General features: G+C 42.4%; 2 protein-coding genes across 2 annotated transcripts; both read right to left on the bottom strand.

Moving 5' to 3' along the window:
• Positions 1–12,016: 12,016 nt before the first annotated feature.
• On the bottom strand, positions 12,017–13,171 carry LOC146681766 (uncharacterized). The gene is made up of 3 exons (XM_085448795.1): positions 12,992–13,171; positions 12,202–12,313; positions 12,017–12,105 (listed from the first exon to the last, which is right to left on the bottom strand). Exons 1-3 carry the CDS (start codon positions 13,169–13,171, stop codon positions 12,017–12,019), a joined length of 381 nt encoding a protein of 126 aa, XP_085304921.1.
• Positions 13,172–15,760: 2,589 nt separating this feature from the next.
• Positions 15,761–22,753, bottom strand: LOC146681765 (inosine-uridine preferring nucleoside hydrolase-like). Its single transcript, XM_085448090.1, has 8 exons — positions 22,686–22,753; positions 22,109–22,289; positions 21,820–21,999; positions 21,236–21,347; positions 21,000–21,136; positions 20,764–20,841; positions 16,064–16,180; positions 15,761–15,986 (listed from the first exon to the last, which is right to left on the bottom strand). Exons 1-8 carry the CDS (start codon positions 22,751–22,753, stop codon positions 15,834–15,836), a joined length of 1,026 nt encoding a protein of 341 aa, XP_085304216.1. The 3' UTR covers positions 15,761–15,833.
• Positions 22,754–24,519: the final 1,766 nt, after the last annotated feature.

The raw sequence follows: 24,519 nt of genomic DNA, 5'->3' as shown, positions 1-24,519 counted from the left end.
TTGTGACCAATGAGCTGACAGCACACTTATGACAATTCGAGTATGACAATTCAGATTACCGCTCATCTCATTGGTCGAGGAAAGGTCGCTTGCGGAGAAAATACCGGAAGACAACAGATGACCACAACAAGAAGCATGGCCAACAGGGGAACAAACGCCGACTCTGCGGTGCAAGTCTCGGATGACAGTACACCTAAAGCTGGGCAGACACTGTGCGATTTTTTCAGTCACGTTATTCAGCTCCTGCTCAAACTGCACGATTGACTCGCAGGGGTTAGAAGTTCGTATGTCACGATGTACTCTCACACTATACCGCCCGATGCTCTGATGCGACCTGAGAGCTCACACTGTGCCATAACATGAAGGTTATAACAGATAATCTGTCGCTCTCTCTCTCTGTCTTTCACTCACACAGACACACACCACCACCATCAACTTTGCTAAATTGCTAATGAAAAACATTGATCAGGCAGCTGTGATTGAGCAGCGATGTAGATCCAACTATTTTCACGGTTGTTGTGGTCGTGATAATTTTGTGATGCCACATCGAAAAGGCTCGGATGAGCTTTCCAAAGTTCTACAAGTTGTGCCTCCATCGCTTGTGTCCAGATCACACGCTGCACAGCCGTGCTGCTCCGTCTTTTTCACCAACGTTTACGTTTGCGCGTGAGCAGTGTGAGCGCCTGTGGTGACACCCTCACGAGCGATTGATGATCGGGAGCTGGTCGTGAGGTGTTAATCACTTCTCTTTACCCCACGTATACTACACGACGCACGATGAAGGCCAAAATCGGTCCGATCACTCAAAAATCGGCTCAAAATGGGCCAAAAATCGCACAGTGTGAGCCCAGCGTTAGAGCAGCAATGTTTGTTCCCCTCAGAGAAAGGGAAGAATGGGAAAAGGAAAACACCTGGCTGGAAAACGTTAATATGGGCATGTGCAGTGAATATCAGCGCTATGTGGCCAGAAGTGTGATAATATAATTTATTTTGTGTAATAAACAACTGCAAGGATAGATGATTACAACAAATTGATGACTAATACATAAAAGTAATACATAGATGAATAATGATGATGAGTTAAGATGCGTAATCATGGGAACAAGCGGGTTTACAAACAGGAGCAGCTGATTAGCATTAGAAAAGCTGAAATAATACCTCAACTGAAGCCAATTGTACTAAATGCACTAAATGTGCACTGTTACAAGAATGTTTTTCTTTCTATTGTTTTCTATTATTTTAAGTTAAGCAGGACAGAGTGCTTTTAAAGAAAGATTTACTTATATTTTCAAAAGTTAAGCATGACAGGCTTCTGTTTAAGAAAGAGACCTGTTTTATTGTGTTAATGTTGTCATTTTGAGCTAAAAATAAATGGCTAAATGATCATTTGTTTCACATGTGTTCATATCACAAAGAATAGAATATGCATCTACTTAAATCAACTTCAAGTCAAATGGTTAAAAAAATAATTTCACACACAAAAAAAGAGCTAGAAAATTCACCACACTGGGAAGGGTGAAGACAACTGGGTCGCCCGGCCCTGGCCACGAGGTGTCCCTTATTTATTTTTCAGGGAGTTGGCAACCCTAGTTTCACACCATTATACCAACAACAGTATGATACATTTTAGTCCATAGGTGTCAAACTCTGGCCCGCGGGCCATACCAAATTACTATTAGAGCTGGCCTACTGGTATTATACAGCTAATATATATATTGTTTAGTATTAAGCTTTGCTTGTTCCATATTCAGTTTTCCAGCAAAACTTATTTGTTTCCATAAGAAAAGATTCATTCTTAAATCTGGAGGAAGATTTTTTTTCCAATAAATATTAACGTTAGCCCGCGACTTTGTTCCAGTTTTGAATTTTGGCCCACTGTGTATTTGAGTTTGACACCCCTGTTTTAGTCCATATTCGTAGTTGATCCACACTTTCATGTCGTTTACACCTAAATCTGACCCTACTATCTGAATATCACTGCAAACATCAGGACCAGTCAACATTTTTCCACTTTACTGTTTTTGTGTGTGAATAGGTGAATGAGCCATGTTGTATAAATTGCTACGAGTGCTCAAGTACAGTAGAAAAAACCCCCAGTCCATTTACCTGAGCTGGATTGACTAGGTAATCTCTCATGAAAAAACTGAAAAACTGCAGATGAATTAAACTACATGCGAAAAGGTAATAGCACTTAAAAAAAACACAACCTTACAGGTATTGAAATTTTACAAAACATAGTTTTCGCAAATGTTAAGTAAATAGTTACAATGCTAATATTTTACCGCTATGTCTGTTTCACATTTTCATCACCTAATTATAACATCTAATCTTGCCTCTGGTATTTTATAAAGAGAGAAAATTAATAGAGAGTAGTGTTGAGTTTGGCTTACTGAGTTTATTCAGCCTCTACGGAAAATTAATCTCACACCATGATGCGTAGTTATACTACACTGAACAAAAATATAAATGCAACACTTTTGTTTTTGCTCCCATTTTTCACGAGCTGAAACATTTTCTACATACACAAAGGACCCATCAAATATTGTTCACAAATCTGTCTTAATCTGTGTTAGTGAGAACTTCTTGTTTGCCATGAACATCCATGCCACCTCACAGGTGTGGCTTGTCAAGGTGCTGATTAGACAGCATGAATATGGCACAGGTGTATGGGGTGCCGTTTGTAAAGTGAAACATGCTGAAATTAATGGCAACATTTTTCCACATCTAGCTCAAAACCTTACAAAAACATGTTTTTTCAAGTCATTTTTTACAATATTTAGTAAAATGTTTGTAACTTTTCAAATTTAACCACAATTTATAAATAATATATTTAAATCTAAATCTAAATGTTAAATGTTAAATCTAAATGTTAAATGTTAAATCTAAATGTTACAGGAAACTAAATATTTAGCTAACATGCAAATTAATTGTACGGATCAACGGAAATGCCAAAATGAAAGCTTTACGAAAACCTCCGGTGCAAAATTGTGCTGGTAGTAGTTAGATTGTGTCTGCTCTCCCCGGATGGTCACTTCTCACCGCCATGAGCGGCTTCACTTCTTGCCTACCAGCCCTTGCAGGTTTTCGTAAAGCTTTCATTTTGGTATTTCCGTTGATCCGTACAATTAATTTGCATGTTAGCTAAATATTTAGTTTCCTGTAACATTTAGATTTAACATTTAGATTTAAATATAATATTTAGATTTAACATTTAACATTTAGGTTTAACATTTAACATTTAGATTTAATATTTTACATTTAGATTTAAATATAATATTTAGGTTTAACATTTACATTTAGATTTCAATTTAATATTTAGATTTAACATTTAACATTTAGATTTAAATATAATATTTAGATTTAACATTTACATTTAGATTTAAATATAATATTTAGATTTAACGTTTAACATTTAGATTTAACGTTTAACATTTAGATTTAACGTTTAACATTTAGATTTAACATTTAAAATTGTGTTTTAAATATGAAAAATAACAAATATTTTACCCCATGCTGTAAAAAAATGAATCGAAAAAACAAACATGTTTTTGCAAAGTTTTGAGCTAAATGTGGAAAAATGTTGCCGTTAATTTCAGTATGTTTCACTTTACAAACGGCGCCCCATACAGGTGTGCCTTAGACCAGCGGTCCCCAACCCAGCGGTCCCTGAGTCGTTTGGTACCGGGCCGCGAGAGTTGAGGCTCAGGTGTGAAATGTATGGTTTTCAGGGTTTTTATCGGTTTTCAGCGTTATTGTGTTATCGTTTTTATCGTTAACTCGGTTTTCCTGGGTCTTTTCACGTGTGTTATGAATAAATTTTCTTTTTTTCGGTACCGGTACTAGTTTTATTTTGTTGTATTTATCCGTGACACCTTAAAGGCCGGTCCGTGAAAATAATGTATGTGGCACGGCCTCTCTGTGTGAGGATCTAAACGTATTCTACGCTAGATTCGACACAGCGAACACCATGAGACCGGACAGTGTGCTCACCGCGGATGACGTCAGTGCGCGCACACTGTGTCTGAGGAGGATGTGCGGAAGTGCTTCAGGAAGGTGAATGCACGCAAAGCTACTGGTCCAGACGGGATTCCCGGCCGCATCCTCAAGTCATGCGCGGCTCAGCTGGCTGGAGTGTTCACGCACATCTTCAACCTTTCCCTCTCTCTGTCTGTAGTCCCAGCCTGCTTCAAAATGGCCACCGTCGTCCCTGTACCCAAATCCTCCACCATCTCCTCACTGAACGACTGGCGACCTGTAGCCCTGACCCCCATCATAAGCAAATGCTTCGAGAAGCTGGTCAGGGACTTCATCCGCTCTGCACTACCCGACTCACTGGACCCTCTACAGTTCACATACCGCCACAACAGGTCCACTGATGATGCCATAGCCCTGACACTACACACTGCCCTGTCACACCTGGAGAAGAGAGACATGTGAGAATGCTGTTTGTAGATTACAGCTCAGCATTCAATACCATCGTTCCCTCGAAGCTGGACAGGAAACTGCAGGATCTAGGACTGAGCAGCTCCCTCTGCAGCTGGATCCTTAGCTTCCTGTCTGACAGACGCCAAGTGGTCAGACAGGGCAGCATCACCTCATCCCCCGTCACACTGAACACTGGTGCTCCACAGGGGTGTGTACTGAGCCCTCTCCTGTACTCACTCTACACCTACGACTGCACAGCCACTAACAGCTCCAACATCATTGTGAAGTTTGCGGACGACACTACAGTGGTGGGTCTTATCACCAACAGTGATGAGACAGCTTACAGGGAGGAGGTCAGCGCCCTGACCCACTGGTGTCAAGACAACCATCTCACCCTCAACGTCGCAAAGACAAAGGAGTTGATAGTGGACTTCCGGAGGTGCAGAGAAGTACACACCCCCATCACCATCAGCGGCGCTGCTGTGGAGAGAGTGAGCAGCTTCCGGTTCCTTGGAGTACATCTGGCTGAGGATCTTACGTGGTCAGTACACACAAACAAAACAGTGAAGAAGGCGCAGCAGCGCCTCTTCTTTCTCAGGAGACTGAAAAGATTCGGCATGAGCCCCCGCATCCTCAGGACCTTCTATCACTGTGCCATTGAGAGCATCCTCACTGGATACATCACCACCTGGTATGGCAACAGCACCGCCTACAACTGCAAAGCTCTCCAGCGAGTAGTGCAGTGCTCTGAACGGATAATTGGAGGTGAGCTTCCCTCCCTCCAAGACATCTACAGGAAGCGGTGCCTGAGGAAAGCGGGGAGGATCATCAAGGACTCCAGTCACCCCAGCCATAAACTGTTCAGACTACTTCCATCAGGAAGGAGGTTCTGCAGCATCCGGTCCCGTACCAGCAGACTGAGAGACAGCTTTTTCCATCAGGCCATCAGACTGCTGAACACGTCATAGACACCTCAGCTTCACTACTGGAACTTTAACATTATGCACTCCATACTGTACAGTAACGCCACTGTTTGCACATGTCTCAACTCTGTATATTTTATTTTATATATTTTATTTATTGTTTATTTAATTTGTAAAATATGTGTACACACACACACACACACACACACACACACACACACGTAGAAAAATATTTAGTATACACATCCAGAAATGCATATACTATTATATATTGTACATATATTTATTAGTTTCAGATGTAGCCATTCTTGTATTTTGCTTGTTTACATTATTGTATTTTGCACAACTCTGTTGCTTGTGAAGATAAGATAAGATAAGATAAGATAACCTTTATTAGTCCCACACGTGGGAAATTTGTTTTGTCACAGCAGGAAGTGGACAGTGCAAAAGTTATGACGCAAAAATTAGAATACAATAAGAATAAATACAGTACACAGCTGTACAGAATAGAATAAAATAATATACTATATACAGTAGAATAAAATAGAATAAAAATATACAATAAGATAAAAATAGAATACGAATGCTATATACAACTGAGTAAAAATACAACGATGCCAGAAAGGATTATTGCACTTAGTGTTATTGCACATGTGTGGATGTGTGTGTTTGTTCAGTTAAAGTCTTTGTTGTGGAGTCTGACAGCAGTGGGGAGGAAAGACCTGCGAAATCTCTCCGTCCCACACCGTGGGTGCCGCAGTCTCCCACTGAAGGAGCTGCTCAGTGCTGTCACAGTCTGCTGCATGGGGTGGGAGACGTTGTCCAACAGGGATGACAGCTTAGCCGCCATTCTCCTGTCACTCACCACCTCCACTGGGTCCAGAGGGCATCCTAGAACAGAGCTGGCCCTTCGGATCACCCTGTTCAGTCTCTTCCTGTCCCCAGCAGAGATGCTGCCGCCCCAGCAGACCACACCATAAAAGATAGCAGAAGCCACCACAGAGTCATAGAAGGTCTTCAGGAGTGGGCCCTCCACCCCAAACGACCTGAGTCTCCGCAGCAGGTACAACCTGCTCTGCCCTTTCCTGTAGAGGGCGTCTGAGTTATGAGTCCAGTCCAGTCTGTTGTTCAGATGAACACCAAGGTACCTGTAGCTGTCCACAGCCTCAATGTCCATACCCTGGATGTTCAGTGGTTGCAGTGGAGAATGCTTGTGCCTGCGGAAGTCTACCACCAGCTCCTTGGTTTTACTGGCGTTGATCTGGAGGTAGTTCAGCTGGCACCAGTCCACAAAGTCTTGAGTCAGTCCTCTGTACTCCTTGTCGTCCCCATCAGTGATGAGGCCGACTATTGCAGAGTCATCAGAGAACTTCTGCAGGAAGCACTGGGTGGAATTGTGGGAGAAGTCTGCAGTGTAGATGGTGAAGAGGAACGGAGCCAGAACCGTTCCCTGTGGGGCCCCCGTACTGCAGACGACCCTGTCCGACACACAGCCCTGAGTCCTCACATACTGTGGTCGGTCGGTGAGGTAGTCCAGGATCCAGGTAGTGAGGTGATGGTCCACTCCAGAGTTCACCAGCTTGTCCTTTAGAACCGAGGGAAGAATGGTGTTGAAGGCACTGGAGAAATCAAAGAACATGATTCTCACAGTGCTTCCAGCGGTCTCCAGGTGAGCGAGGGAACGATGTAGGAGGTGAATGACGGCATCATCCGCTCCAATGCCAGGCTGGTAGGCAAACTGAAGTGGGTCCAGTGATGAGCTTGTTAGGCGCCGAAGCTGAGCCAGGACCAACCGCTCCAGGGTCTTCATCAGGTGGGATGTCAGAGCCACCGGCCTGTAGCTGTTGAGGTCCTTGGGGCGTGAAGTCTTTGGCACTGGTACAACACAGGAGGTTTTCCAGAGCTGTGGGACTCTTCCCAACCTCAGGCTCAGGTTGAAGAGGTGCTCCATCACCCCACACAGTTGGTCCGCGCAGGACCTGACGACCCTCGAGCTGATGCCATCTGGGCCCGCTGCCTTCTTGCCATTAATCCTCCTCAGTTCCCTCCTAACCTGGGTGGTTGAGAGAGACAGGCTGGAGCCTTGTGTTGAGTGTGTATTGGATGCTGTTGTTGGGGGTGGGGAGGAGTGAGCAGGGTGAATAGAGGAGGTGTGAAGTGTCTGAGGCGGAACAGCAGCAGTGGGGGTGGGTGAGTCTGCAGCCGATGTTGCAGACTGCCTCATGGCTGAATCAAATCTGTTGAAGAAATGATTCAGTTCATTTGCCCACCTCACATCCCTCCCAGGCAGAGAGTTCTGCTGTTTGTGGCCTGAGATGGTTCTGAGGCCTCTCCAGACTTCACCAACGTTGTTTTGCTGAAGCTGGTTCTCCATCTTCTGCCTGTAGCTGTCCTTCCCATTCCTTATCAGTCCCCTCAGCTCTCTCTGCACCCTTTTCAACTCCTCCTCCTCTTCTGCTTGAGGACAGCTTTAATTTCTGGGGTAATCCAAGGTTTGTTGTTGGAGAAACACCGTACAGTCCTGGTAGGTACGGTGTTATCCACACAGAAATTAATATAGTCAGTAATGCATGTAGTAAGGCTGTCGATGTCCTCTCCATGGTCGTCACAGATCACCTCCCACACAGTCGACTCAAAACAGTCCTTAAGAGCCTCCTCGCTCTCCTCTGACCATCTCTGCACTGTGCGGGTGGCTGGTGGCACCCTGCGCACTAAGGGCTCATACACAGGGACAAGGTGCACCAGGTTGTGATCAGATCTGCCCAGTGGAGGGAGAGGTGATGAACTGTATGCCTCTTCAGCATTGGCATACAGTAAGTCCAGTGTTTTATTGTCTCTGGTTGAGCAGGTCACATACTGGGTGAAGGTGGGCAGTGTGGAGTCCAAAGAGGCATGATTGAAGTCCCCTGATATTATGAGAAGGGCTCTCGGAGATTGTGTTTGCAGTCTGCTGACCACTGAGTGGAGAGTGTCACAGGCTGCATCCGCGTTGGCCGAGGGGGGGACATACGCTGTTATTGCGATAACATGCGAGAATTCCCGGGGCAGATAGTACGGACGCATGCTAACGGCTAACAGCTCAATGTCTCTGCTGCAGAGTTGTTCTTTCACAGTGATGTGCCCAGGGTTACACCATCTGTCGTTCACAAAAACTGCCAGTCCCCCTCCTTTCCTCTTACCGCTGTCTCTCGTCCTGTCCGCTCGCAGCATCTGAAATCCCGGTAGTGTCACGCTTGTGTCCGGAGTTAGCGGTGTTAGCCACGACTCCGTTAGCATCATGATGCTACATTGCCGGTACTCCCTCTGTGACCAGGTTAGCGACGTGAGTTCATCCATCTTATTGGGCAAAGATCTTACGTTTCCAATGATTACAGAAGGAAGAGATGGTCGATAACGTCTCCTTCTCGGGCGACGGCGCTCCTTCCCAGCACGACACCCCCGTCTTTTCCTCCTCAGCTCGCTGGGAATGTCGGGTCTGTCCGCCGTAGGGTTGCCAACTCCCTGAAAAATAAATAAGGGACACCTCGTGGCCAGGGCCGGGCGACCCAGTTGTCTTCACCCTTCCCAGTGTGGTGAATTTTCTAGCTCTTTTTTTGTGTGTGAAATTATTTTTTTAACCATTTGACTTGAAGTTGATTTAAGTAGATGCATATTCTATTCTTTGTGATATGAACACATGTGAAACAAATGATCATTTAGCCATTTATTTTTAGCTCAAAATGACAACATTAACACAGTAAAACAGGTCTCTTTCTTAAACAGAAGCCTGTCATGCTTAACTTTTGAAAATATAAGTAAATCTTTCTTTAAAAGCACTCTGTCCTGCTTAACTTAAAATAATAGAAAACAATAGAAAGAAAAACATTCTTGTAACAGTGCACATTTAGTGCATTTAGTACAATTGGCTTCAGTTGAGGTATTATTTCAGCTTTTCTAATGCTAATCAGCTGCTCCTGTTTGTAAACCCGCTTGTTCCCATGATTACGCATCTTAACTCATCATCATTATTCATCTATGTATTACTTTTATGTATTAGTCATCTATTTGTTGTAATCATCTATCCTTGCAGTTGTTTCTTACACAAAATAAATTATATTATCACACTTCTGGCCACATAGCGCTGATATTCACTGCACATGCCCATATTAACGTTTTCCAGCCAGGTGTTTTCCTTTTCCCATTCTTCCCTTTCTCTGAGGGGAACAAACATTGCTGCTCTAACGCTGGGCTCACACTGTGCGATTTTTGGCCCATTTTGAGCCGATTTTTGAGTGATCGGACCGATTTTGGCCTTCATCGTGCGTCGTGTAGTATACGTGGGGTAAAGAGAAGTGATTAACACCTCACGACCAGCTCCCGATCATCAATCGCTCGTGAGGGTGTCACCACAGGCGCTCACACTGCTCACGCGCAAACGTAAACGTTGGTGAAAAAGACGGAGCAGCACGGCTGTGCAGCGTGTGATCTGGACACAAGCGATGGAGGCACAACTTGTAGAACTTTGGAAAGCTCATCCGAGCCTTTTCGATGTGGCATCACAAAATTATCACGACCACAACAACCGTGAAAATAGTTGGATCTACATCGCTGCTCAATCACAGCTGCCTGATCATGTTTTTCATTAGCAATTTAGCAAAGTTGATGGTGGTGGTGTGTGTCTGTGTGAGTGAAAGACAGAGAGAGAGAGCGACAGATTTTCTGCTATAACCTTCATGTTATGGAGGCACAGTGTGAGCTCTCAGGTCGCATCAGAGCATCGGGCGGTATAGTGTGAGAGTACATCGTGACATACGAACTTCTAACCCCTGCGAGTCAATCGTGCAGTTTGAGCAGGAGCTGAATAACGTGACTGAAAAAAATCGCACAGTGTTTGCCCAGCTTTAGGTGTACTGTCATCCGAGACTTGCACCGCAGAGTCGGCGTTTGTTCCCCTGTTGGCCATGCTTCTTGTTGTGGTCATCTGTTGTCTTCCGGTATTTTCTCCGCAAGCGACCTTTCCTCGACCAATGAGATGAGCGGTAATCTGAATTGTCATACTCGAATTGTCATAAGTGTGCTGTCAGCTCATTGGTCACAAAGCAGGAGAGGGGCTGGGAATTATGTTTTCAAACAAAGTGTTAATTCCATTAAAAGTTATAGACTACTTTTGATTCTCACTGTATTACGGGACAAAGTGCATCCCTTATTAGCTCAATACGGGACGTGTGCTTTTGTTTCGAAATACGGGACGATTCCGTATTTTAAGGGACGGTTGGCAACCCTAGTCCGCCGGCAGTACCGCTGAAGGGACGCAGCGCTATCAGCTGATCCTTACTGTAAACAAAGGATCCCTGCTCTGGGTCCCCAGACACGCGTGAAAAAAGTAGAAATAAACTAAGAAAAACGACCAGAACTAGCACAAAACGGTAGAACATGGTTGCAGAGTCTAATTACTGATACGTTAGTTATAAAAAATTACGAGAAGAAAAGATAAGAAAGAAAGAAACTCAGAATGAGCAGAGCTGCTGTAACAGGCTGCCGCACACGGGGGGGGTTCTCACACAAGAATTTCACTCACATGTGCTGTACCAATGTACCTGCACATGTGATGTGACAATAAAAGTGATTTGATTTGATTTGATAAACCGGTCCGTGGCGCAAAAAAGGTTGGGGACCGCTGCCTTAGACTGCCCACAATAAAAGGCCACTCTGAAATATGCAGTTTGATCACACAGCACAATGCTGCAGATGTCGCAAAACCAGTCAGTATCTGGTGTGACCACCATTTGCCTCACAAGGTGCAACACATCTAATGGAGATAATAATAATAATAATAATGGATACTTTATTGATCCCCATGGGGAAATTACTTGTTTTTCTCTGCATTTGACCCATTCACTCAGTGAAGCAGTGAGCAGCCCACTAAGCAGGCGCCCGGGGAGCAGTGTGTAGGGACGGTACCTTGCTCAGGGGTACCTCAGGGTAGCCGTTAAGTGGATTCGAACCGCCGACCTTCCGATCATGGGGCGACCACTTTACCTACTGAGCTATCCCTGCCCCAGATGTGTTGCACCTTGTGAGGTAAATGGTGTGCAATGGGCATAGAGTTGATCAGGTTGTTGATTGTGTGCTGTGGAACGTAGGTCCACTCCTCTTCAATACTTGTGCAAAGTTGCTGAATATTGGGAGGAACTGGAACACACTGTCATATACGCCGAGCGTCCCAAACATGCTCAGTGGGTGACATGTCTGGTGAGTATGCTGGCCATGCAAGTATGGGATGTTTTCAGCTTCCAAGGAATTGTGTGCATATTCTTGCAATATGGGGCCATGCATTATCATGCTGTAACGTGAGGTTATGGTCATGGATAAATGGCACAACAATGGTCTCAAGGATCTCGACACGGTATCTCTGTGCATTCAAAATGCCAACAATAAAATGCACTCATGTTCATTGTCCATAACCCCATCACCACCATGGGCCACTATTTTCCATGGCTGTATAAGAACAAGCATCTAGCCATGCAGTCTGCCTGTGCAACATTCTGCTTACCCAGTCAGAAATACTGTCATTGCATCCATTCAAATATTATTTTAAATGTCATTTCTGTCAGTGTCAAACCTTTAAAACGGTATAATTGTTGATTGTAACAGAACTTAAGCATACGGGAAGTATGCTTAAGTTCTGTTCAGTTTGTTTCTCTCCTCACCCATGACAGGCTGTTCCTGCAGGTGAACTCCCAGGTGGAGATGTAGATTGGGCAGGTGTTACCTCTGGCTGCACACAAACATTTTACAGTTCTTGTTATTATTAAAATAGATACATAAACACATAAATCACTTAAAAGATACAACAGAGTAAATAAAAGCCTACATTCAGTGTTTCCCCCCATGATGTAGAGTGCCTTAAGCTTTTTTGGCAAGGAAGGGTCCAACTGCACTGTGACAGCCAGGTTAGTGAGGGGGGCAGTGGCTACGAGGATCACCTGAAGGCAGAAGACAGAGTTGTGTTGATAACTGGTGTGCTCTTGTTATTTATGACATAATTATAACATTATAACATATGCATCTTCTTTTTTTAAATAAAAATGTGTTGAGACAATTTTTCAGTCGGAGAAATTTGTGCTTTACTAAGATGAAAGTTTATATAGAATTTTTCGTGTGCATATGTAAAGAGGAAGCAAATGTACCATCAATGAAGGCAGCTTACTATTGGTCAGGTGATGTGATTTCATGTGTTAGAGTTCAATTAATTTGAACGCCACATCACCATTACACCATTTTAAGAAAATGGAAACGTCAAGGCACCTCTATTGACACAATGTTGTCACTGAACCAAGCCACAAAACATTTACAGAATATGAGTCTGATAGATGCATTTAGATAATAAAGCCATTCCACTTCCCCAGACAGGTTTGACAAAGCCATCTAACAGCAGATCCAAGCCTAGAGCATCTGGATCCGGGACATCCCCCAGCCCGTCTTTCCCATGGTAATCACCCGCATGCTGTTTGCGGGCCAGCAGAGGCTTTGAGCAGCCACGATACACTGGAATCTGTATTGTAGGTTGCATTTAATAGCAGGTCATCCAGCATGCAACCATGCAGTCAGATCTGTCACCATATCCATGTATAAGGCTCTCCCACACTCTGCTCAAAACTTACATCCAGCCTATTGCAGATTTTCAGGACACGCAGCGTGTTCTTGAGGACGTTCTCCAGGGGTGTATTGCCATGGCAGCAGGTGATCCCCAAAATCTCCACATCAGGGTTGGCGAGGGCCACCATGATGGCCATAGCGTCATCCACCCCAGTGTCCACATCAATGATGAGTTTCTTCTTCATCCTGTGTTTTTCTTTTCACATTGTCATAAGCTTTTACTTGTAGAACAACCTTATGTTTATAGTAATTCCAAAATATGAACATGAAAAACCAATGAAAGACTCCTTCAACGGGTTTTACGGCCAAGGTACGAGAATATACTTTAGATCCCTTTTACAGCTTTGCCTTTAGGCTAGTTTTCAGTGCTATAATGTATGCACTATTCAGTGTTCAGAATTGCATTCTAATGTTACCCTAAGTTGACCTGAAGTAACAATAAAATGTATAATGCTCACCTGGTGAATGGATTCTGACAGATGTTTACAGCTTACTGATATGAGCCACTGCAGCTGAATGCTGTGATCTGAAGAGTGGATAGAATTACTTAGAGAGAGGCTGCATTAGCTTTTGGCTAACTCTGCCCAGTGGGAGGTGGGAATTCCTTCATAACCTCTGCGGTGTAGAGCCCTTAAATTGTAATTCCGCCTCTCATGAGAAGGAAGAAAAAACTTGAAGATCATAATTGATGTATCTGTGCTTGCCAAGTATTTGGGAAGCCAATTACTCTCACTTTATAGAAACTTGTGTCTTGACTCTAGAATAATGTTTAACTCATCGACTGTAAGATACTCAGGTCCTGTGGCTGCAAAATAAGCGAAGGTCATTACCCCTCTATCACCATTCTTGACTGTTGACATGAGTTATTTGTGCTGATATGTTTGGATTGTTTTTTATTTGACTCTGTGCATAATGGCCAAACGTCTCCAATCTGGTTCCATCTGTGCAGAGCACATTGTTCAAGAAGAAACGTAAGCTATGCTGCCATGCTCTTTTTAGAGAAAAGTTTTTTTTTCTCGTAATCCTTCTATAAAAGACAATTGTTTGGTTGTTTTCTAATTATACTGTCATGAAGTTTAACATTCAACATACTAACTGAGGCCTGTAGAATCTGAGATGTAGCTCCTGGCGCTTAACAGTGTTTTTGAGGATTGCACAGTTTGACCAAAATCTTTTACATCTTGTGAGACAGGTTTGGGCTTGGTGACGCTAGCCCTGACCCGAGCCTAATTCACAGCATTCAGGAGGTCTATGGAGTTAAGAGCAACAATGTTAGCAGCAGCTAACATCTGCTTCTGGCACTCCTCTTTTAGTGATATTATGGAGTTCTGCTGGGCCAGTCACATCTTATTGATCAGCTCTGCTAAATCCCTGATGAGTGGTCTCTTTGTGCCCTCAATCTAAGATGGAGAGGAAAGAAGATCAGATCATGTGAAGCAAACTGAACAAATTATGAAGAGTGAAAAGGTGATCAAGTATGTTTATATATGGTGAAATTATATCCAAGCCCTTTTATAAAAAACTTTATATATGAAGTTTCTTATAATACTAATGAGGTCGATATTTAGATATAGAGCGATTAAAAGAAATAAAAGAAACACTTTGAAAACACGTCAGATTTCATTGGCCAAAGGTAATCCAGGACCGCACATGTGCCGCCCAGGTGGGGAGGTAGGTGGGAATGGTTGAATTTGGCGCCTCTACCCCCCACTCATCTCTCCTTAACCAGACTCACCAGAGAATTGGTTTTAGCTTCTTTCCACGCTTTAAGAAGGTTAAGGTGATATATTTGGGTGGCTCCTCCCCTGTCCGACCGTACCACTTCATAGTCTACGTCCCCCACTCACCCTGTGACCATGAAGGGTTCTTGCCACTTTGCAAGTAACTTTGCGCTGAAAAAAAGTTAGCAATACAAGCATCTTCCGGTGAAAATTGTCTATGAATAGCACCTCTGTTGTGCTGCTGTCATTCCTGGGCCTGGAGCAAATTCTCTCGTGATTACCTCCCCAACATGTGCAGCTTTGCTGTCAGGCCCAGAACCTATTGAATCTAATTATTAGGTGGGCTCAGACCTTCCTCCCAGTTTTCTTTATTCAAGTCCAACAAGCCTCGTGGCTTCCTGTTGAACAACAACTCAAAGTGAGAAAATTCCGTGGAGGCATGGGGCACCTCCTACACTGCAAACAACAGAGGGTCTAACCAGAGATCCCAATTGTGTTCATCCTCATGAGTGGAGGACTGGACTTTAAAGTCTTATTCAGCCGCTCCACCAATCCATCAATCTCAAGGTGGTAGATGCTGGTCTGAACAGATTAATGCCCAGTAATTTGTATAGCTCTTTCAGTGTGTGGGACATGAATAAAGTTCTCCGGTCAGTCAGTATATCTTTCAGGATGCCGATGTGGGAGATGACCTGAAAAGTGCCTGCGCCGCACTCTTTGCAGAAATGGTGCGCAGCAGCACTGCCTCTGGATATCCGCATAATATGCCGCATAATCGACTAGAACAAATACAAAGTGAAATCCTTGTGCACTCTGATAAAATGGTCCGATAAGGTCCATGTCAGTGAACTCAAACGGGACCTCCATTAACAGCAATAGGCATAAAGGCACTTTTGGAATGGCTGGCTGGTTCAACAGCTCACACCACAGACACATAAGCCCACATGCTTGGCCATGAAAACTGGACCATTATTCACCGTGGGGTTATAGTGAGCGACCTGGAAAATCAATTCCCAGCAGCTTTTAGGCACCAGCAACTTGGTGTGCTCTTTTTCAAAGAGAAAAAAATCAGTTTTTATTTCTTGTTATGAACCAAACTCACGCATTCAGCATGCATAGAAACATTCTATTTGAGTGCATTGGTCAACATTTTCTTTAACTTTTCCAAGTCAACTTTCTTCATGATGATGGCCTTATGGTCTTTCTTCAGCTTCTGGATGTAGTCCACCACCATCATGCCTCGGGTGTAGGTCCCCTCTAACTCCACTGCCACCGCAACCTGAAGGAGAAACACAAGAAACTGTTAAACAATACTTGAAATTTTACTTAACCTGATAAAAATCAGGAGTTGCTTACCTCTTCGCTCTCAGTTATCAATGTATCATCGATGGCAGCAGCTAAGGCATAGACGTCACAGGAATTGAAACCAGTTCCTGCAGTAATCTCCTTCTGATAGTCAGCTGATTGGGCTTTCTGTCAAATCAGTACATCAGAGGTATTTAGACATTTTGTGATTATCAGTGTAGGGACTAGGGATGGGTATCGAAACCCGGTTCTTGTTGAGAACCGGTTCAAACTGTTTCAATTCCTTGGAATTGTTTGCCATTTTTGCAAACGATTCCCTTATCGATTCCAGTCGCCCCGAATGACGTCACCACGTTGCGGAGCGTCATTTACCTGGCAGAAAACATGGCGCCTAAGCGGCTCAAACGCTCAAAAGTTTGGTCATACTTTACGAGAACGGATGACAACAGGGCAACTTGCAATACTTGTAAAGTAGAATTTCATTTAAGGGAGGAAACACTACGAATATGCAAAAGCATTTGCTCACAAAACACGCGATGACCTTAAATGAATGTCGTGTTTTTAATTCCGCTCCGGACTCGTGAATCTCAACCCAGCAGCAGCGGTAATGTTTCCACGTCCTCTCCCGTTAATGCGGCAGGTAAATAATCAACTAACAGTGCATATTATGTTAGCACGATCTGCCTTATTACAAAACCTGCCATTACTGTGGTGGCTCAGATGCTGGCAGTTCTCACTGCAGTCTACCGGTAGCGTCTCCTTTCAGGCCAGGATAGACGAATGTCACCGAGCAGTGACTAAGTTTGTGGTAAAAGGCTTGCACCCATTTGCCACAGCAGATGCCCCCGATTTTCGGTAAGTGAATGTGTTTAATTGTAGGCAGGAACATTACTGGGAATTCTTGTGTAATTGCCACAGAATAATTTGTTATACTTTGTTATTGCTACAGAAGAATATTTATTTTATTATTTTACATTTACAATTTTTTTTCCTGGGGACCCTGTGACACCCCATGGAAGAGCCATAGGCTGTGGATCTCTTAAGATCTCACTGTTGGGTTTGTAAGGCCATGTTACTCCTAAATTTCTATCTTGTTCAAAGAGAAGATATAAAACAAAGTTCTAAGCTAATCGACCTTAGTGTTCTCCTTTTTTTAAAAATAAGAATCGATTAGAGAATCGATAAAGAATCGAATCGTTAAACAGAATTGAAAATGGAATCGGAATGGTGAAAATCTTATCAACACCCATCCCTAGTAGGGACTAACATGTTATTAAGTAACGCGTTACAGTAACTACGTTATTATTGTGGTAACGAGCATGGTAACTAGTTATTATGCCAAAATCAGGAACGCGTTAATCGTTACTGGGATTTAGATAGGGTCGTTATTCGTTACTTCTTGCGGTGGCTATCGTGGAGCTTCAACAGATTCAGTAACATTAGCAAGTGGTGGAGGCCAGCAGGTGGTTGAGGGAAAGGGGAGGCAAGAGGAGCAGAGACCCGAGGTGGCCGCCGGTCCGAGTGTCAGGTGAAATGACCTTCAGGTAAGAAGTTATGACCTGCAGTCTATCTGGGTCAGATATAAACCAAGTTAAGGTGGAGTTTATTTTAGTTATGCTGACTTTTTTGTACTGGGTACTAGCTAGCATGACGGAGTTTCTATACAGCTGGGGGGTGCTATGATGTTGATGTTGAACTTTATTTTGTTCATAAGGTTAATTATTAGAGTTTCCACCCGTCCCTAGTAGGCTAGAATCATGGCGGCGGTCAGCGACGGTCCAGGCGTGGGATTTCTCTCGTGGAAATATGCACATTATTTTTTCCTTTCTATTGGTACGTGGCACAGTGCACTTGTGGCAAGTAAGCAAGCTAGAGGACTGACAATCTTGCTGGGTATCCAGTTACGGAAGCAACACATTAACAAGAGAATTCTGAGTAAAACCAAAGTTACTTTCCCTAGTAACTAGTTACTTTGAAAGTAACGAGTAACTTGAAGTAACTGAGTTACTTTTGAACTAGTAATGTAACTAAGTTACTAATTTAAAGTAACTTACCCAACACTGGTGATTATCTGTAAGCCAGTGGAGGACCAAGGTCTAAACAAAAAAAGTTGCCACTAGAGGGCTTCAACCAACACCTGTAGACTCCTCTTTTCACACTCTGTGGTTACCCTTGTATAGTTGAGAGACCTTGGGGAGTATAATGCAAAACCTTTGGTCTTGTTAGCTTATTAACACCATTTAAATGTCAGTTTAGAATTTGGAAGTGGACGTCCTGGCACGTCAATCTGGCTATGTGCCACAAGCCAGTAGAGTAACCCAGATTTCTTGGAGTCACTGGTTGGGTTGAAGAGTGTTACATCTAGGGACTTAATTGCTCTGCTGGGGGATTTAACCACTTATTTGGAGAGCAGTGTGACCTGGATGGGTGGAAGGCTGTACCAGCCAGGAGTGCATGGAAGATAAAAATTGAATGAGAATTTTGGTCAGGTTCAAAGCGAACCATCAGACAACTCAAGAGGGGTAAGTTGTGCTCTTCTCACACTGTATACAATGGTAGTTTGGTTTCCTATGGTGTTGATCAATGTTCCCTCTAAGCTGCGTGCGTGCGCAATTGCGCACTGCTGGCACAGTCTCTGCGCACAGAAAATCTGCGTTGCGCACAGAAAAAAAATCTAACCTGAATTGAAATTAAAATTAATACTTTAACATTTCTGTTTTACAGGGTTAGTCAGTAAGTGACTGGCTGCTCCCGTATGGGATTAGAACGATGCCACCTTATCCCATAGTCCAGCCAATAATGCCATTCACATTCGTATATACGCAGCTAATCAACGTGGTTGACAGGCTTATACGTGTCAACCATAAGCCTGTGGTTGCGTCCTTATGCGCGTCCTTATGCGCCAACACCGGTGCTTTAGCTAGCAAAGAGGCGTGGCTGATGTGGAGGGAAGCCACGTTAATGACAACGTGTACAACCATTGGAGATGTGAGCAGAACAGACAGAACAATTGACGGAAAAAGTGTGGACTTTATACCAGTTTTTAAATTGTGTTGATCGGCCACGTAAAACCAGAGTTATGATAAAAAATATATGTAATGTTTGGTTTTCTTCCTGAATACTGTCGTTGTTTATATTTACTGCGGGAAGAAACGGTGTTTTATAAGGAAAACAAAACCAAAAACCCACCACCCTTTCCTATTGGTGGAAAAATGCACCATGTCAACCAATCAAAAAATTATATGGCAACAGATGTTTAGGAAGGGGGGAGGTTTTAGGAGTGACGTGTTTTGAGATGTGAGAGATTTGCGATGTTTAGGGCAAATCTTGTATAGTTAGTGTGTAGTGTAGTCAGTAGTTTTGTTGTGTGTGTCAGAACAATGAGGCGACTGCTGAATGTTACAGGTGTTACAGGAGTGATACATCTCCTGTTGTCAGGCCTGCAGGTATCAGGCTGTTGTTCTCGTTTATCTCATAGTGGACAGAGATAATTTTTTGGAGTGGCACACTAATTTGTGTGGCATCAGATTTGATGCAGAACAGCTGATTGTTCTGTAAATAGTTTGAAATGTATATTTAAAAAAACGCCCTGGCTGCATTTTTAGGTAAACAGCTGCAAAAAACTTTGTTGTTTGCATAATCCAGTGACTATTTTGAAGAAGTAACTATATAATTAATTGCCCAACGTTGGTCATTATATACTGTATTTTGCAGACAGAGAGTTACAGGACTCTCTCCCAGACCACAGACTCAGACTCATAATACAAGTCAGAGCTTTAAAAAAAAATCATAAAATAGAAAGTTGTGTTTTCAAAATTGGAGTTCAAGTTCTTTTTACTTCCAACAGTGTTAACATGCTACACAAGTCATGAACAAGATTCTTTTTTAATTTTCATTGTAAGTGGGTTAAAGCACTTAATTAAAAGTAGTCTAACATAAATGTAAATGCTGTAATTTGATTATTTTAATAAACCATGTAATTTGGATGGATTCGATGCTGGCGTGACCACAGTGCACACGTCTGCTGTTGCTCACAGTGGTCCAAGGGACGCTCAGGAGGTTTGTGTGTTCGCTCAGACACGTGAAAAATTAGAGGGAACATTGGTGGTGATCGTAGGAAAATCTATGCTTCTCTGTTCAGGCTTCTGCCCCACAACCTGAATCAGGAGAGTGACCTTTCTGATGTGAGAATTACACCACTCCCTGTGAGAAAAGCTGCAATCATTCAATCATTTTATCAGTGCGACAGTTTTTGTTTCTTATGTATTATGCTTCTCCCCCCTTTCAGCAAATTATAAATTAAAGAACAAGGATGTGTAACGACATGTATGTAAGTGTCATAACATTCTTTTGGCAGCACAGTGTGTTGAAGCCTGGCATTATTGTGTCACAGCACTAAGATCCTGCTTAGACAAGTTAATCTGGGAGGAGTGGCAGTTTAGCTCACTGGGCTGAGCTGGTGAACACATGACACGATACCAGTCTGAGGTTTAGTTTGATCCGAGGCTCTCTTGGCCTGTCTTCCCCCACTCTCTTTCTGCTGTTCTGTCTCATTTTTCCCATGGCCTATCTAATAAAGGTGAAAAAACTTCAAAATTGTTTAACAGAAATTCCTCATCATTCGCAGCACCTGGGGATCCAGTGCTTCTTGCAACATATTTTCTTGCAAAAATGTATTAAGATATAAATTTGTCACACTTTCTGGGGATGGGATTCTAATTATTGTAATAATATCATTTGCACACTCTTACCATCCTTGAAAGACTTGAAATCTTTTTCATGAAGTCTGCTTTCTGTGTAGATTCGGCAAGCCAGGTGTCACAGAAAGACTACAGGAGGAAAAATTGAGGGTGCAAATTTAAATCACTGTGAAATTATCAGTCAAGCCAAAAACAGCATTATTACAAATATTCAAATATTATTCTAAATGTAATTTCAGTTAGTGTAAAGCCATACAGCTTGCTGTACAACTTGTCTGTTTCCTTACCCACGGAAGGCTGTTCCTGCAGGTGAACTCCCATGTAGCCATGTAGGTTGGGCAGGTGTAGCGGTCCAACACGATGTAAGCCGCCTCTGGGTCGGCTACAAAGTTAAACTCTCCACACACTGTGGTGTTACCTCTGGCTGCACACAGACATTATTAATGCAATTCTTGTTATTATTAATATAGAAAAAAAAATCATAAATCAGAGAATAAGTACATCAGAGTAAATAAAAGCCTACATTCAGTGTTTCCCCCCATGATGTAGAGCGCCTTCAGCTTTTTTGGCAAGGAAGGGTCCAACTGCACTGCGACAGCCAGATTAGTGAGGGGGGCAGTGGCTACGAGGATCACCTGAAGGCAGAAGACTAATTTGTGTTGATGACTGGAGTGCTCTTGTTATTCATAACATAGCTTTGGGATGAACAAAACCCCTACAAATAAAGGTTTTTTATCTAGAAATTTACTTTTTTAGTGAAATTCAATAGATCATTTACATAGAGTAAACCTTTATGTTTACCTTTTTTTTAAAATAAATAAACCATTTCAAGAAAATCCCAAATTCAAGGCACATGTAGTGAAACAATGTTGTCATTGAGTTGTGTTTTAGATACATAAAACTTAATAACAACTGAACTGAAATGAGCAAATCTGCTCTAGAAACTAAGCCGAACTAAACTGAATTAAAAACAAAAATTAAAATAAATAAAGAGAATCCAAAAACTATAATAATTCTGGTATGCATAGAATACATGCATACACAGAAAAATTTTGCTCTTAAATTTTATTTACAGTACATTAGCAACATGTTTAACAGAGCACTCACCTCTCCAGCATTGTCTTTCACAAGCTTGATCATGGCCTGCACAGCTTTCTTCTTCTGCAGCAGATCCAAGCCTGGAGCATCTGGATCCGGGACATCCCCCAGCCCGTCGTTCCCGTGGTAATCACCCGCATGCTGTTTGCGGGCCAGCAGAGGCTTTGAGCAGCCACGATACACTGGAATCTGTATTGTAGGTTGCATTTAATAGCAGGTCATCCAGCATGCAACCATGCAGTCAGATCTGTCACCATATCCATGTATAAGACTCTCCCACACTCTGCTCAAAACTTACATCCAGCCTATTGCAGACTTTCAGGACACGCAGCGTGTTCTTGAGGACGTTCTCCAGGGGTGTGTTGCCATGGCAGCAGGTGATCCCCAAAATCTCCACATCAGGGTTGGCGAGGGCCACCATGATGGCCATAGCGTCATCCACCCCAGTGTCCACATCAATGATGAGCTTCTTCTTCATCCTGTGTTCAACCACAGCATTAAAAACCTGAAGAGATATTGTTTCTAATAATGCAAACTTCATTCCTCTAATATGATCTGGAACCACGTATCCCTCCATTTTTTTTAACAGCTTTTCTAACTGGAGCCTATCTGAGCTGTCAGAGGGAGGGAAACAGGGTACACTCTGCACGGACCACCAGTCTATCTATCACACAGAGAGAGAGAAAACTACAAAAATGAAAAAAAAATGAAACACAGCGTTTTTTTTATTGATATTTAGATACTTTTTACAGCATCACCTTTAGGAGGGTTTCCAATGTTTAAATGCATATGCAGTAATTAGTGTTCAGAATTAAATTCTTATGGTATTCTAAGGTTCATTCTAAAGTAAAATTACTTAAATGTAAAATACTCACCTGGTGAATGGATTCTGTTTACAGCTTAATGATATAAGCGTCCGCAGCTGAATGCGTAAACTGAACATTGGGCAGAATTATATAGGGAGGTGTTGCATAAACACATGGCTAACTCCACCTCAGGGGATTTTCTCTAGGTGTTATAAATCTACCCCAAACTTGGGTTTGTCCGCCTTTTTGTTGTCTTTTGTAAAATGAAATAACTGCATGCTCTTTTTGGAAAGAACAACATTTAATAATAATATAGAGGGGACGGGGGTTCAAACTGTGTAATAACTAGAATTGTCTGACATTGTTAAAATAATATTGTTCAGCTACAGGTGTCTAGAATTAAAGGGGCTACTGAAGGCTTTTCAGTTAAAACAAATACACTTTAAAAAAGAAAAACAAACCATTCAGTTTCTCTATCTTAAGATAAACTCTTGATCTAGAAAGTGGACAATAGAAATAATTAATTACATAATTACATTCTTGAAGGATTTTCATTAAACCCAAATATGGTAGAAATGTATTGAAAAGAAGGAATTTTATAGCCATCTTAAAACAGCTACTCTAGAGAAACCTGCATCCAGCCAGTGCACAGATTTTTAATGTGTAACCTGTATCCAGTGCCGTCAAATAATGGATGTCTTTATCCTCTGTAAGAAGACTTTTATTTTGAAAGAAACACCTTTAGTGCATGTGTTCATTTTCTCATATGATTTGTGACTAAACAATTTGCATCTAATGTAATTCACGTTTCTGCAGACGTGCTTGCAGCATGGTTAATTTAAATAAGACATTTCTTTTATAAAGTCTGCATACAGTTTACACGTGAAGACGGTAGAATTTTATAAAGAGGATAAGCTGGATAAGCTCTTGGCTAACTCCGAAATTCCTTTATAACCTCTCCGCTATAGAGTTTAAGGGTATTCGTGACTTCACAAAGCCTCTTTAAGGCTTCACTTGCTTAAAAAGCAAATTTCTTTCCTCTCATGAGAAAGAAAAGTGAAACGAAATCAGATTTGATGTGTCTGCTTGGCAAGCCTGTGACATTACCTTTGTGGAAACTTCTGTTAAAGACGAATCTGCTGCAGGGCTGAAACATTGGTTGTGAAAAGATCTATTATCTTATGATTAAAGGGTATGTCAAAGCTCTGCATTCTTAACAATTGACTTAATCAGGTAGCATATATCACCTCTGTACTGTGTTTGCAACATACCTTGCTGTTATTGTAGTCGGCTTAACTAGTTTAATGAAACTATTAAGTCAGAAATTCTACATATGTGGTGTGAGATGTGTTGATCATGCAAACATGTGTTAAACTTTTTGACTGCATGATGATAACCTCAGTTTTTACTGGCTTGCAGAAGTTGGTATCAAAGCCTTATTTCCCTTGGAAATGACAATAGACATTCATGAAAGTTTTCACGTCACTCTGTTTGACTTTATCTGTCTCTCACATTATTGCAGAGGAATTTTGGTCCACTGCTATGTACAGCATTGCTTTATTTCATTTATGTTTGCAGGCATTTGTGTTGAGGTCTGTACTTTCACTTTAACACTGTAAAAACCTTGACTGTTCTCTGTTTTCAGCCATTCTGTGGTAGATTTGCTGCAATGCATGGGATCACTGTTGAATGACCCAGCTTTAAGCCAAACTTCAGCTGTTGGACAGATCTAGAATACTTTGATATACAGAAGAGTTCATGTTTAACTCAGTGACTGAAAAACACCAAGGTCCTGCGGCTGCAAAGCAAAGTCCCAATCATTACCCCTACACCACAGCACTTGACAGTTGGTATGAGGTGTTTGGAGTGATTTGGCTTGACTGGTTTCTGTAAAACATTTTGT

Source organism: Copadichromis virginalis, linkage group LG23 (genome assembly GCF_057382275.1).
Source record: "Copadichromis virginalis isolate Kocher_CV1m ecotype Utaka linkage group LG23, C_Virginalis_male_GT1.1, whole genome shotgun sequence".
Taxonomy (NCBI): domain Eukaryota; kingdom Metazoa; phylum Chordata; class Actinopteri; order Cichliformes; family Cichlidae; genus Copadichromis; species Copadichromis virginalis.
This window is presented reverse-complemented; position numbering and strand designations above follow the sequence as displayed.

What these genes read in the sequence shown, in the direction of transcription:
- LOC146681766 (XM_085448795.1), bottom strand. Translation starts at nt 13,171, where the DNA reads ATGAAGAAGAAACTCATCATTGATGTGGACACTGGGGTGGATGACGCT. An exon ending in AAATCTGCAATAGGCTGGAT is followed by an intron (nt 12,314 to 12,991) that starts GTAAGTTTTGAG and finishes TTCTGCCTTCAG; the next exon opens with GTGATCCTCGTAGCCACTGC. An exon ending in CATGGGGGGAAACACTGAAT is followed by an intron (nt 12,106 to 12,201) that starts GTAGGCTTTTAT and finishes GTTTGTGTGCAG; the next exon opens with CCAGAGGTAACACCTGCCCA.
- LOC146681765 (XM_085448090.1), bottom strand. Translation starts at nt 22,753, where the DNA reads ATGTTCAGTTTACGCATTCAGCTGCGGACGCTTATATCATTAAGCTGT. An exon ending in AAACAGAATCCATTCACCAG is followed by an intron (nt 22,290 to 22,685) that starts GTGAGTATTTTA and finishes GGTTGAACACAG; the next exon opens with GATGAAGAAGAAGCTCATCA. An exon ending in TTTCAAGTCTTTCAAGGATG is followed by an intron (nt 16,181 to 20,763) that starts GTAAGAGTGTGC and finishes CTGATTTGACAG; the next exon opens with AAAGCCCAATCAGCTGACTA.